Source organism: Phocoena phocoena, chromosome 9 (genome assembly GCF_963924675.1).
Source record: "Phocoena phocoena chromosome 9, mPhoPho1.1, whole genome shotgun sequence".
Taxonomy (NCBI): domain Eukaryota; kingdom Metazoa; phylum Chordata; class Mammalia; order Artiodactyla; family Phocoenidae; genus Phocoena; species Phocoena phocoena.
The window spans coordinates 41,496,300-41,512,134 of record NC_089227.1 but is presented as its reverse complement, the minus strand read 5'-3'; the positions used below and the strand labels follow the sequence as shown (position 1 = coordinate 41,512,134).

The window sequence follows — 15,835 nt, the reverse complement described above, 5'->3', positions numbered from 1 at the left end:
AGGCAGAGCATAGAAGGCTACTGCCCAATTAAACTAGATCGGCAGCCTCCACAGCCTACGGATATAAAGGAGGTCATGGATGACCTCTACTGCTAGGACTTCATATACTGTCATTATTGATCAGCCAGACCAAAAGCAAGCAGTTCTTTCATTGCTTCACTAGCTCAATAAAAGCAGAAACTGCTACTGTAACACTGAAAGCAGATATCACTTAGAAAGATTTCTAGAGAATTTATGGATCCCAGGTACAAGACTCTCCAGCTGTTACAACTTTATCAGTGGCTGCATTCAAAACAAAGAAGTCTTACTCTTGAGGCCAGGTATGATAAGAATCAAATGCTTCCTTTCATGAAGCAAGTAAAGCCTAAGCCAATCCCTGCATGGCTGGCCACAGGATTTACTGTTGTCATTCTAAAGCCCTTACTTTTTGGGTCCCACTTGGCCAACATTGACCCGCACACAGATGACTTTTCTTGTCTGCATGCCAACAGAGCAAGAGGCCTCCCCGTTCCAAGTTGTAGTTGTGTTGAAGGATGAAACTGAGGTGTCCTCGATGCACTGGCCCCAGGGACCAGTTTGCCAGTGGTACACAGTACAGGGATGCTCGTTACAGCTGCGCACCTCTTGCAAAGCACTGCTATTTGGACACTGAGCTCCACCTATAAAAATGGACAACATTAGCAGATTAGATATGGTGCCAACAGGAACCTTACCATTCTCTGTTCCTTGTAATTAACAATAACAACGATACCTGCCACTTAGCACATGTGACCAGCGCACTGGTAGGAAGGCAAATTGCATAGTAAACTTATCTCATTTGGCATGGTCTGGCTTAAAATTTAAACTATATGGTATATATGATATTTGGTTTGGGGCACTCAGGAGGACCTCAAAGAGAGAGGCCATTATTCACTAGAGAAGATGAAAATGAGGAACAAATAAAGCCTATGTAATTGCTAACCAGGGGAAACATGGGCATTGAGACTCTGTGGATGGAGAAAACCCAGTGTGTTTTCAAATGCTATCCCTCAAAATGAAAGCCTTAATTACAGTTTCAAAGTGCTGATTATTTCAATGAATTAGGATTTAGGGTGATTAGAAACAGGGGTTTTAAAATCAACTGATGCTTTCTGACTTTCCATAGCATTATTGGAGAAGCCATGTAGTAATGATAATATCGTATTTCTTCAAATCTAAGATGTGATTGACTGTGGGATAGACCATCATTTTATGTGTCCCAAAGAAAGAGAAATGGCTGCAAATTAAACTACAATACTTTTTATCAACTCTAATTTTTACTGTATGCTTATTGAAATTGCTTTGTATGACTTATTGACAATTTTAAAAAATATAACCCTTTTACATACTTTAAAAGGGACGGTATTCCTAAAATTTCTTTACATTCAGAATCCAAATATTTCAAATAGCTTTTAGACTCACACTCATCAAAGTTTGTGTTCTCCTACACTATCATCTCTGTGGCATCAAACGTGTTCATGATGCAGGATTTCTTCAAGTGTTTCCCTGTTGTCTCCAGCGTTTTCTTCCAGGATACTGGTACCTATTTCTAAGTTCTGATGCTGTTGCATTTTTTAAAATTTTTTTGCGGTACGTGGGCCTCTCACTGTTGTGGTCTCTCCCGTTGTGGAGCACAGGCTCCGGACGCGCAGGCTCAGTGGCCATGGCTCACGGGCCCAGCCGCTCTGCGGCATGTGGGATCTTCCCAGACCGTAGCACGAACCCGTGTCCCCTGCATCGGCAGGCGGACTCTCAACCACTGCGCCACCAGGGAAGCCCTTGCTGTTGCATTTTTAATCATACGAGAAGATGTCTATGAATGAGAGGTTTAAGCAAGCAACTGAGGAACGGTTTATTTTCCTTCCTCAAATGGCCCTTAGCTGTTTTTGTTTCTGGCAGAAATATCATGAGGTTGCTATTGCTCCCAGAAATAACAATGAAATTCACATGTACTAGCGATGAAAACTGTGTTATAACTGCTGCTTGGACACAGTGATTTTAAAATGCATCCATTGTGGATAAAGAAGATGTGGTACATATATACAATGGAATATTACTCAGTCATAAAAAGAACAAAATAATGCCATTTGTGGCAACATGGATGCACCTAAAGATTATCATACGTGTGAAGTAAGTCAGACACAGAAAGACAAGTATCATATGATATTGCTTACATGTGGAATCTAAAAAAAAGCATACAAATGAACTTATTTACAAAACAGAAATAGAGTTACAGATGTAGAAAATAAACTTACGGTTAGCAGGGGGTAAGGGGAGAGGGATAAATTGGGAGATTGGGATTGACATATACACACTACTATATATAAAATACATAATAAGAACCTGTTGTATAGCACAGGGAACTCTACTCAATACTCTTTAATGGCCTATATGGGAAAAGAATATATAAAAAAATAAGAATGGATATATATATATATATATATGTATAACTGATTCACTTTGCTGTACACCTGAAACCCAACACTGTAAATCAACTATACTCCAATAAAAATTTTAAAAAATACATCCATTGTAAGATGTAGTAATTACAGAGATGATGAAGGGTAAAACAGATGTGTCCTTTAATCAATAGAATATGGTGCGGAGTTGTCAATATGGAACTTTTTTATGTGCTAGCCCCATTATAAGTACTTTGTAGATGGGACCTCATTTAATATCCACAGCTGCTGTACAAGGTAAAAACTATAAAGTGGATGAGCCCATACAGATTAAATGATGCGGCCACAGTAACAGGAATTTAGGAAGTTTCTTAACACTATGCTATTTATAATGTCAACTATGAAAATAAAAAGCTTTATATTGTTAAAAGCAGAGTATTGGAGGAATTTATTGGTTACTTTATTAACAATTTGATCTAGTCAAACTTATGCAGTCTCTGGATTTCATCTTAAGAACAGAAAATAACTGGTTGTTCATGTGGAATGGCAGAAACCTTGGGTGTTCATCACACATATTTGTAATAGTAAATGGAGGAAATATTGAACATAGTAAGAGGTGGGTTTTAGATATTAGGAAAGCAAGTCTAAAGAAGTTAAAAAAAATATGAAAAAGTGATTCAATAGCTAGTGACCCTATTATGGAAGATGGCCTCTAAAGCTTGAGATTTGGGTAAAAGTCATAAAAAAAACACACCCTGAGCTGATCTTTCGGTATCATTTCATTTGTGAGTAAGGATATCCCGCTAGTCAGCATATAAATCAGTAGGCAGTTTACGTGAGAATTTAACTGCAATTTCTAATCACTTATGCAGTGTTGAACATGGGATCAACATGCGAATAACCTGCATTAAACAGCATGTCATTGCTGTCCCCTGCTTCATGAAGGTGAAAACATCTGTCACAGTTCATATCCTATCTTCCATCACTGGAAGCAATAAGTTTCGGATTTGAATAGGAACGACTCCTAAACCTGCTAATTGGATGGGGGAGAAATAAATGAGCACTCTTATTACCCATTTCCCTGAGGCTCTAGATTTGTCCAGCCTTATTTCTCAGGAAAACACATGCTAATTGTAGACATTTTACATAACCATTTTAACCATACCTTCATATTAATGGTGAAATTATCCTTCTTCAACAAAATAATGTGCGTCTTTACTTAGCCCACTTTCACTTTGAGTATACGTATGCTATTTAAATTGTGGTTTTAAAACTCTGAATTGTTTTTGACATTGGAATTCACTGCTTGGCTTTGAAAAAAATAAGAACTTCTACAACATCAGCATAAGGTGTCCAGGAGCTACAAGATAACTGTTTAAGTTTACAGACATAAAGACTATCTATTTTCTTGCCCCGATCCACGTTAAAGCCGCATCAGCAGTTTGGGGCTGATGTCAAGGTACTTGCACAGATAAGCCCCAATGTGGTCTTAATTATAACAACAATGTGGCCATTTGGAAAGCATGGCTTGGAGTAATCAGTCACTGCAGCACGGTCATGTTGTTTGGGGAATAATTTTATGGTTGAAAAATTGATAGATACAATACTGAATTTACTTATTATTTATGGGAAGATCTAATTCCAGACATCTGGGAATATTCCCATTTCTGTAGTACTGGGGAGATTATAAAGTGTCACCTGTGACAAAATTAGTGATAAGCGTATTTTTTAAAAAATCCTCTTATACACAAAAACATACGCTTCATACTAATGTGACTATTTAGATTTTCTATCATTCCAGCAAAAGGAAAGACTTTATAATACTTTGATGAAATCCTGCTATATAAATAAACTTTCATGTCCATAGAAAAATACCAACTATTATGTGAAACTTCTCTCTTAGGAATTAAAAAGCAACTTTTCCTCCCCACATCAAGATCATAAAAAGCTTGATTAGGAAACATTTAACAGAACTATGGTGTTACTGGGTCTGGCATTGAAGTCCTTACAATTTAGATGGCCAATTGAAAGAAAAAAGAACCTCTTCAAAACATTAATTAGAAACCTATATACTGACTGCAATATGCAATGGTTACCTGCGCTTCAAGGGTATCTAGAGGGGTTAGAAATAATTCTTGCTACTCTCAAGGATCTTATAATGCAGTGGAGAAAAGTAATAGGGGGATAAGTTGAGCAAAAAAATGAGTATAATTCTAGGTAGAATATAACAATTATGTTAAAAGAGGTATTTTGTATAATTGGGATTCAAAAGTGTAAGATTACATTAGTTTGGGGGGTACTAAAAATGACAGGTTATTGAGATAAGGCATTGATATGAGTTTTGAAGGAGTAGTAGTTTAATAAGCAGAGTTCTGGGAAGGGAGAGAAGGAAGGGAGGATTTTATTTAAGCAGAAGATAAAATAAATAAAAGCAAAGGTACTCAGGCAGGCATGACCCTGGGAATTAGTAACATTGATGCAGTCAATTGGAGTAGAGAGTCCACACAGGGAAGTAACTGGCAATAAGGAAGTGGATGGGGCTCAGGCTAAGAAGAGGCAGTTACAGTGTACTACGAATGACAGTTTTAAGATACTTGTAACTTTGCCTGCTACTGCAGCCCTAATCACTTTGATAGCAGACCACTGTGGATGAAAAGAACGTTGGCAATGGCATGATTTCAGGGAATTTAATTGGAAGAGCGTTAGCCATAGAGAACCTCAAGAGACCCTGCTGCAGCCCCTACCCCTTCCACTTTTTCCCCTTGTAGTAAAAGGTAGAAGACGTCCCAGTGTGGAGTCTGCATAAATCCTGCCTGGTGGTCCTGTAGGAACAGACTGAAGCAGAACTCCTTTTTCAAAGTCGGTAGTAGGAGGATGAGGAAGTGGTAGTATTTGCTTAGAAGTCAGAGTTATGTGTGTATATACACATAAAATAGATCCTGCGTTCTTCAAATTCCTCTAGGAAATATAAATACTCCCTGATTCTTAGAATTAAAATCATTTAACTATAAAAATTAAGCAAGATAAAATAGAAATATTCCTCTCCCCAATGTTTTATACTGCAAAATATAATTTTTGAAGATACTAATTATTTGAGAAAATTTTTGGCCTAATTTTATTCAATTGTCTCCATTCTCTGCATGTACAAAGCGGGTGTAAAGACACACTAACACTTTGCTGAAGTTATAATATCAGTTCATTTTGAACTTTACAAAAATAAATATTCTCTCATTTCTTGCTTTGTAAGGATAACTGAATCTATAATGAAAACTAACAGAAGTTACTGCTATACTCAGTGGAAAACATTTTGAAAATAATTTTTCCTTTTTAAACCAAGTGTGTTAAGAATCTGTAACACAAGTTAAAAAAATGGAGAAGGCCATAAACCTAACATCAGTTTTACATTTTTCATTAAAATTCAACTTACTACTATTTATATTAAAAACATGCCAGACTTAAATGTTAAAATACGGCATCCTTTTAGAACTCTTGAAATAATTCTGAAGTAGCTCTTGGAATCCATCCTGTAGTTTTACAAAATACAAGGAAGATTTTTACCTCCAAGTATCAAACAAATCAAAAAGCAAATTACTAACCTTATTTAACTAAAAGTCAACGCTTTGGAAGTAAGATACAAACACACACACACACAATTATATTTTTTAAGTTGAAGAGAAATATTTTTACTTTCTCCAGTATATTATCTATCTCCAGTTGCTATCATTTGTGATTTGGTTTCCAAATGACAATATTTCAATAAGAGGCATTTTATGACATTTTTGTGTACTGCCGGTACACAAAATAATAGGTTACATAATGTTACTCAAGATGCTATTAAAAACAATTGTATTCAAATTGTTTTCATTCTATTATTTTTTGTTTAACTTTGAACCAACCTCAATACTACAGGAAAATTAAAAGTACTATCAACAGTTTCTTCCCTTGGATCACTTGGAAGAAGTTATTGAAATGATACCCTATTATCCTAAAAACTTCAATGTGTATTTCCTGCAGTCAAGGGCATTTTCCTACACATAAGCACATTCAATATTTAAGATCAGGAAATTAACACCGATACATTATTTCCATCTAATCCTCAGACCCATTCAAGCTTGCCAACTATCCCAAAGTATTCTTTATAGCAAAAGGATCTAGTTCAGAATCAAGTGTTGCATTTAGATGTTGCGACTTGTTAGTCTTCAATCTTCCTCAGTCTTTCCTTAATTTTCATAATTTAGACACTTTTGAAGTTTAAGGGCCAGTTATTTTGTACAATGTCTTTCAGCTAGGGTTTGTCAGATCTTTCCTCATGATTAGATTCTACAATATGTATCTGTGACAGAGATGTTACAGATGTGATGTCATGTTCTCATTGCACCACACCAGGAACACACGCTTTGCATGTTCCCCTTTATTGATGATGTAAACTTTGATCACTGGATTAAGGTGGTGTCTGTCAAACTTCTTCATTTAGGAGGATACTTAAGATTGTAAATATAATGTTCTTCATCAGACTTTCAATTAATACATTTATTTATATCAAGTATGGATCCATGGTTTCCTCTCTTATTTAAAGAGTTATAACCAGCTGTTATCCTTATTTTGGCATTCACATTGTTCCTGTATGTGGCCAGTGGGAGACCCTTCAAGCTAGCTTCTGTGACCTTTTGACATATTCTCCTCTTCCTTCCTTTCTGGCACAAGATCCTCCAGGCACATCTTGTACTTTTCCTATCTCAGCCTTAGAATCAGCTATTTCTCCAAAAAGCCCTGGTTCCTTTCATTGGAGAATGGCATTAGACACCAAGATCTGAGTGCTGAATGCACATATTGCTATTGTGGTCCTGCTGCTCTCATGTCATTTCAGTGGACAGAGCTAATACATGTATACATCCATAATATGAATACATATCATACTTATGTTTGTATTTTATTTCTATGCCTAGATTTATAAATTGGACACCATGAATTCACACTGATAACTTCAAGTTCCTATATAATACAATAGGGTTTATCCTAGTTTTCTTTTTTTTTTTGGTACGCGGGCCTCTCACTGCTGTGGCCTCTCCCGTTGTGGAGCACAGGCTCCGACATGCGCAGGCTCAGCGGCCATGGCTCACGGGCCCAGCCGCTCCGCGGCATGTGGGATCTTCCCAGACTGGGGCACGAATCCGTGTCCCCTGCATCGGCAGGCAGACTCTCAACCACCACGCCACCAGGGAAGCCCTAGTTTTCTTTCTTAACATACTTATAACTCCCTTCTCTAGCAATAAGAAACCCAACTCCTATTATGTTTAATACATGTACCTATTTGGTCACTCCCCCACCCCAGATTATTCCAATCTCTCACTGCCATCTTCATTGCTATACCCATAGGATATCTTCATCACTCTGCCCATATTCTGACACCCTGCATTCGGCCACCCCCACATTACTGAAACCCTCCTCACCCCACACTGGGCTGGCTGCTTCAACGCTGGGATTCTCTCTTCACCCTGCTCGTGCTCTGGCATCCCGTGTTGGGTAGCTGCTTTTACCCTCTTATATAATCCATGGTCCTCCCCACCCCGACCCCTTTAGACTTCTCAGTGTCTCTGACACTTCATGCCAGGCCATCCTTTTCCTACTGGGGATGCTCATCTCACTCAGCCTGGGCTCTGACAACCCACTCTGGACCACTGCAGACCCCCCACCTGCTGGCACAGATGCTCAACTGCTTGGTTCCACTTAATGATTTTGCATATAAAATTGTTCAGGAAGAGAGATACAGAGCCTAGAAAGGAAGGGAAGGAAAGCAAAAAGAAAGTATAACATGAGGAAAAGGAAGTGCTATTCTACTATTCTATCATTCTTTTAATAGGAACAAAGAAATAATAAGTCATAACATTTTAACAATGGAGAGCTTATCTACTGCACTGGGGCCACATGGAATAATCCTCTATCTCACTCACACACACACACACACACACATATATATGGAAATAGATATACATATACACATAGAGGTAGACACACACATGCATACAGACATACAAAAAAAAAGACAGGTAAACCAGGGGTAAGACCAGTAGCCAGCACTCCTCTCTTTCTAGCACACAGTAGGACTATATTTCCCCTGCCCCGCTTAAAATTAGGTTCAACTTCAAGTCATGATTATATGATTTGCTTTGATAGTGAAATGTCAGTGGAAATGACACAAATCACTTCTGGATGAAAGAATTTAATTGCTGATGCTTTTAAATCAGCAGATAGACTCCCCAGCTATCTTCTTCCTCCGGCATGAGGATCGTGAGGTAGGCCTTCATATGCAGGTGCAATGCTGAGACATTTCATGTAGGACAGACTGCCTTGGAGAGTCACCTGTCACTGCAGCAAAATTCCCAAGAGGGAAAAATAATTTTTTTTGTTAAAGTTACTGAACTTATGGGCTGTTACTGCAGTACAACTTAATGTTTCCTTATTAATACAAAGAGGTTATATTACTGAGATAAATAAAAGTACAAATGTATAGGTTGCAGCATTTATTTTGTAAATCCAGATAAATACATTTGTCCTGTAAGTTATTTCATGAGAAAGTTGTATAATTTCATGTCTTATGTTTACTCAATATATAATTTTATTAAGGTGATCTTTTCCCTTAAGGTTATCACATTAATTTTCTGATCCACAGATAATTAAGAACATTTATGACATATACAAAATACTAATTCTTGGGGAATAATAGAAATACATGCTTTTGTGTAGAATTATAAAGGGTTAGCTAATTGGCAGGGAAACATATTTTAAAACTTCCTGCAAATGCACTTCCTAATTCATTTAAAAAATAGCTCAGAATTAGAAAAGGCTTAGTTTGAAGAAAAGAAAATGTGTTTCAGTGTCCAGCAAATAATAGGTATTATATCATTCTTGAAAGATAAATTCTTCATTAAATATTTCACATAATTATACCAGTTTTTATAGCTGTTATTAACAGAGACAAATAGCAAAAGATTCCTCATTGTCAGAGTTTCCTCTACAGTTTCCATTTAAAAGTATGTTTTGAATTCATGCCTTTATGATTAACTATATACACATCTGTAATCTTCCAGCACGAGCTGTTTATGATGCAGCTATTAGGCTTCATTAAAAATTATCGAAGTCCCACACTTTCAAACTAAGTGGATGATACATACCAAACAACAATCATAAATTTTTGCCTTTAAAGCATTCTATGACCTTTCAGTGTGAAGCATCATGTCTATAGAAATAATGATCTGGTGAGTTCTGCAAACATGGCAAAATCTCAGCCATGTGACTCACAGGGCGAAAAGTCACTTATTACTAGTCACACAGCAAGTGTCTGCAGAGTATAATGGATTTATAAGAAGCAGGGTGACCACAGATCTAATTTTAATGAAGCCCAAGACATGATCTGAGCTGACAGAGTGTGAAGTCTGAATATAATCTATACAAGGTTAGAGTTATTGTTTGACAACATAAGGAATATAATTTTGTCTCTAAAAGGTTCTATTTTTCTATTAGGTTCCATAGATACATTTTTCTCTTGGTAGCAAATGATTAAAATTATATTGAGGTGACAAGAAAAAAGTTTTTGGGCACTTTAAAGAAAATTCTAAATTTTCTCATAGGTTGACTATTTTAAATATGTTAAATTTTCTCCTATGTCTTAAGTCCAAGGTAGTTATATTTTTGCATAGAATCACATACACAGATAGCAAGTTTGATTAAGTAAGAATACTAGCATATTTCTATCACTAAAATGCTTCATAAACAGAAAAATGAAATAGGCAATATGAAAACTCCTCCAAAATTGATTACTTGGAGGTATACATAAAGAAACGTGTGCTTACTACAAATAGAAATCATTATTTACTAGTGTTAAATGTGAATGGAGAAGTGTCATTCAGCCTGATAACATTTAAATAACGTACGCCTATATTCTTGAGACAGAACATGCCTTAATATGACAGAACTTGACTTATTTCTACGTTTTCCTTACTCCTGTGTCATTTTCCAGAATGACAAGATTAAATATGACATTATATCACCCAGTCACACAGAGGCCAAATTAGCATCTGGATACAAGCTTGAGAGACAATTACCAAGAGCCTTGTATTACTCGACAATAAAGCTTGAACAACTGAACTATGAATATATGAAAAACCTGTGCTTTATTCACCCAATAGGGTGAAGTGATTTAGGAGCAAAGTATTTTAAAAATGAACACAGTCTACATTCTGGATCTCAGAGCCTATGCTCAGGAAACTGAATGCTAGAAAATCCATGTAATTTTTAGTCAAGCAACAGTCATGCTGGTGATTATTTAAAATAAAGCTTACTATTTATGAGAAGGTAGAATACGATTTCATGGGGAAAATTGACTACTGAAATAGAGAAAAAACAATGAAACCTGATATTTGCAATGGGGAGAGTCATTTTCAAATTTTTTTCACAGGTTTAACACTTTGAAGTAGAAAGAACTTGAATTATTAGGAGGGAGAAAAGGCAAAGTGAGTTCACTTTCCAAAGTCTTTTTTATTAAAGATCTATCTTCAAGGTTAATTTGGGGGAACAGGAGCAAGGTGCCCAATATGTCAACAGATATTAAATCTCCTTGGATTGCTGGATTTCTGGAAGTTGATTTTTGTAGAACATCCATCGTATCCAGGCTACACAAAGATAATGCACACCAACTTCTGGAAGAAACCTAAGTCCCTTCTGAAGCTGGTGACCTTACCTTCCTCTCCTGCATAGGCCAGGATGGACCGTGCTCGTATCTGTTTCCCTTCTGTGGTTTTCCCCGAGCAGGTGTGGGAGCAGGACGACCATGCAGACCACGTGCTGAGCACACAATCCTTGGGGCACGGGGCATCGCAGGCAACAGGGATGGGGAAGATGGCGTCTCTGCACAGCTGTCTGTCAACTTCTTCTCCTGGGAAAGACATCATCACCAATAGTCTATCATTTTAAAATAATGTAAAATGAGCAACTGAAACCAGTTGGGCACCAACATAAACTAGGTTACTTCCTTCTTGTTCTTGGTTGAAAGCAAAACCAAAAAAGTCACTGCATACTACAGCCAGATGTTAAAAAAATACCAGGAATGAATAGATAGACACATAGATAAGATAGATCGATCGATTGATTCCTAAATGAGGCTTCTTTATTATCAGTGTTTGGGTGTATAGATCAAGCACATTGCTACAAGTATTTTATGCTGTGATACCTGCCCAGGAAGTGATTTTTATACTTATATTATTAATCTTTGCAATAAATAGCATCAAAGAAATATGTCTACCCCCCTTTATTTCATTATTACAGATGAGCCATCATTCACAAATAATGAACCCATCCATAGCATGTACCATTTGTTTTCCTGAACCAACTCATATTCTCTTCTTTGCAAACTCTCTTGTGTCTCCCAGAGAATTTATTTTTGTACAGTTGGCAACCTTTTTCTTCCATTAAAAAACTAGTCCATTAGTTGGAAATAGCCAGGAAACATAAATAATAGGATGATAGTATAATACCACTGGCTACAGTGATCCCACTGGGAAAGGGGGAAAACACAAGGTAAGCTAATGGCAGAAGTAAGACTGTGTCACTCCAGTGCTTAAAACTCTTCAGTAGTTTCCTACTGCTCTTAAGATGAAGGCCAGATTTCTCAAAAGTTTATGAAACCTCAAATGATGTGGCTCTTGTTTTCTTTTCTAGCTTCATCTCAGTCCACTCTTTCTGTTACTCACAGAGCTCTAGAGACCGGCATCATCTAGCGTTTGAGTAAATGAAAGGATATATACAAAAGGTCAGTGAGGAAGAAAATATTGTTGCTGTTAATAAATGGCAAAGAAAACTAGAAGAATTACAAATAAATGACCAAAATACAGTATGAAAACGTCTGAACTCTGTGGCTTAGCTGGTAAGTACAGGTGCTAATGAGGTCAATGGAACAGAGTAAAACAATATACAAACAGGCAAAATTAATCTGCTGTTTTGCCACAGAATATATCCATAATTCAGGATGGGTGTATCAGAAATGTGTGCCTTGAGGCATTAGGCATTCAGATGAGAAAGGCTGACTAATCATGCCCTTCTTCATTGCTATAAGCCAACGACTCAAAGCTATTTGTCACTGATGGAGGGTGAGGAGCATCTTTTGAATGGACAGTCCTTTATTCATGTATTTGAAAAACAGAGACAGAAAATCAGAAGTCAATTGGAAATGCTCTAACATTAATCGCTACTAGTTTGTAGGGCCTTAAATCATTAGGCTAAATCAGAAGGCAATTGGAATGCACTTACGTGTTAGTAGCCACTAGTTTGCAAGCCTTTAAACTGTTAGGCTTGCTCACTAGTAAGTAAGACTCACTAAAATGACTGTTGGGTCATCATTACATTATTCATTCTTCTTTAGTTACTCTGATCTGTAAGAAGATCTCCTTTACTTCTGCTTTTACTGGCTTTAGAGTTTGGCTTATATCCCAATAAATGATATGATATAGATTGTATGGTAGATACAATATAAAAATCATTATACTCCAAAACATGTAATATTCTACAATTTACATAATGACTCTCGTGTGTACTAGACTTTTTTCTTAGTGCAAAGAGGGGCCTGCATATGTCTTATTTCCTTTGTTGCTATCTTTTATTGTTCTATCTACTCTCATTCACTTTCATTTCCAATATTCTGTGAAAAGTAAGGCAAGTTTGGGGCTTGTAGTCAACCAGGAATTATAGTTTTCTGTTTTCTATAATAGTTACTTAATCATTTCTATTCAGAAAAATTTAATTCATCCTGCAACATTAGAGGAGAGTGTGCTTCCTGTGTGCAATTACATTAATTTGCATGACATAAATAATACATTCCTGTTTCTTGTAGTGTAAACCTAAGGGATGTACAATTTTAACCTTTCTTGCTTTTTGAGTTAGTCTTTTATTTTTTTCCCCCAACCTGTGTCCCACACCTTATGTTAGATCTTTTTCACTCACTTTTTTCTGCTTAGTCAGGTGTACTTTCCTGTAAGCCAATTCCTTCTAGAGTCCACCTTAACCCTCTGTGGAGCTGTTAAGACCCACTTGGGATCCAACCTCCAAGGTTTCAGCATTTACTTCACTTTCCTCCCTGGCAGTCCCCCCTCTACACACATTCCCCCCCCGCCCCCGCCACGGTCCCACAACTTGGTCAGGTGTGACCTTGCCCCTGTTTGCCCCTCTAATTGCTCCTGATTGCCCATCACGGTCTTGCATCCAAATAATGGCATTATGCCCTAGACACAGTGACTATTTTTCCTTTCCTCCTACAGATCAATCTCACTGTTGCCTTTGCATTCTCTCTTCCTTTTTCATGAAGCTTTCATATCTTCACACAGCAGACTGCTTCTCAACATTCAGGTTTCAGTTCAATTGTCTCCTTGCTAGGGGAGCCTTAACTGACCATACACAATCTCACAGTAAATTCATTTTATTTTCGTGATAGTTTTAATCACCACTAGAAACTATTTTAAGTAATTGTTTACATGTTTATTATCTGATCCTACTACTAGAATACAAGCTCAATAAGGGCATGTTTCTTAACTGTCTTGTTCATTATTTTATACTTAGAACCTAAAACAGTGCCTGGCACCTAGTAGACACTAGATGATCTACTATGTGAATAAATGAATTAAGTTTAAGCTGTTGTTCTAGGAAACAGAATGCTGGACTAGACAAACATGGATTTAAGTACAGTATTTCTTAACATACCATGCATTCAAGTGGTCTAGGACTTTGCTAAAGTGTATTCAGTGGACAGGCAGCACATGCATCACCTGGAGTTTGCTAGAAATGCAGTCTCTCAGATCCCACCCAGAAATCATAACTTGTATTTTAAAAAGATCCCTGGGTGATCTGTATACAGGTAAAATTTGAAAAGCATTGCTCTAAGATTTTTTTGCCTTTATTCTCTTGTGGTTTGATTAGAACTGAATTGCCTCTTGAAAGGGCAGCTATATAAAACGAATTCATCTGGCTTTCCTACCTAACATCATTCACTTCTCTGTGGGACTTCCCTTTATACTTCTCTTTATACCTGGGTGAAAACATTCATTCAATGAATAGTTACTGATTGCTCATCTTTGGTCAGGCACCATGCTGTGAATATTATATACATCATCTCAGCTAATTGTGCCAACAGCCTTCTTTTTTTTTTGAGGTATAATTGACATGTAACATTAGTTTTAGGTGTACAACATAATGATTCAATATTTGTATATGATCACCACAATAAGTCTAATTAACATTTGTCCCTGTACATAGTTACCATTTTTCCTTGTGATGAAGATTTTTAAGATGTATTCTCTTATCAACTTTTAAATATGCAATATAGTATTATTAACTATAGTCACCATGCTATACATTACATCTCCGTGACTTATTTATTTTATAACTGAAAGTTTATATCTTTCACAGCATATTTCTGACATGGATATTAATATGTATTTTTCACTCTAAAGGAAATTCAAGCTCAATAAGTTTAATTTTAATGTCTCAAATTAGCAGAAGTTTGACTAAAGAAGCAGAGATTTGTACTGAGTTCTAACCAACTCTCCAGTCTACCTTTTTAACTGTTATGGTGGTAGGGAGAACTTGAGATGCCAAAGGAGATAAGAATGGATGAGCCTTTGTCTGCAAAGAAGTCAAGGAACCAGCAGATTTTTTTTTTTTAATCTTTCTGAGGTTAATTTCTTGCTATTCTGAATGTGATGCCAACACTTAGAATCTTTCTCATGCTTGACTTTGTGTATTAAATATACTATATTTTTTGGCATGCATTTCCAACATGAAAAGTTTCGAAGGACTGCTTTGCTTTTATGTAACATGCTCACCCCCGACCCCACATCAAACTCTAGGCATTTTAACCAAATCTTAAAAAAATGCATATTTTACATGAAATATATAACACAGAAGTAAATGAATGAATCACTGTCCACATATTACAATTTACATCTTACTTTGAAGCCTTAACTGAAGCATATCTTATTTAAACTTGTTTGTGAAACACTTTAACAAGAGGTTGAGAAATAAAATGAAAATGCTTGGGTTTATTTATTTTTATGAACTCAAAAACATATTTAAATATTTAAGTTGGTGACACCCATTTAACATTTTTCCCCATAAATATAATCTTAAGAATGTTTTTAATAATTTATCATTTTAATCAACTTAAACATGTATATTGGCACTTTAACTCCCAAATTTACCCTTTTTTAAATCTATTTTTAGGGATACCACCAAACTCTCATGAACTCTTCTAAAATATCTCCTCTCATTCTATTGCGTTTCCTACTATAGGATAAGAGAATTAAACATCAGCTTGAAGTAATTACACCAACAATTCGTGAAGATTTCCAGAGACGTAAAACAAAATGAGAACTGGG

At 36.5% G+C, this 15,835-nt stretch overlaps 1 protein-coding gene across 1 annotated transcript in view; it reads right to left on the bottom strand.

The window, feature by feature from the left end:
* The window catches only part of THSD7A (thrombospondin type 1 domain containing 7A), a 449,328-nt gene that overhangs the window by 88,817 nt on the left and 344,676 nt on the right, over positions 1-15,835 (bottom strand). Inside the window, exons 7-8 of the mRNA XM_065883756.1 lie at positions 11,155-11,349; positions 425-659 (exon numbers count right to left, since the gene is read on the bottom strand). Of these exons, the coding sequence (XP_065739828.1) occupies positions 425-659; positions 11,155-11,349 (430 nt within the window). The remainder of the gene's footprint in view (positions 1-424; positions 660-11,154; positions 11,350-15,835) is intronic.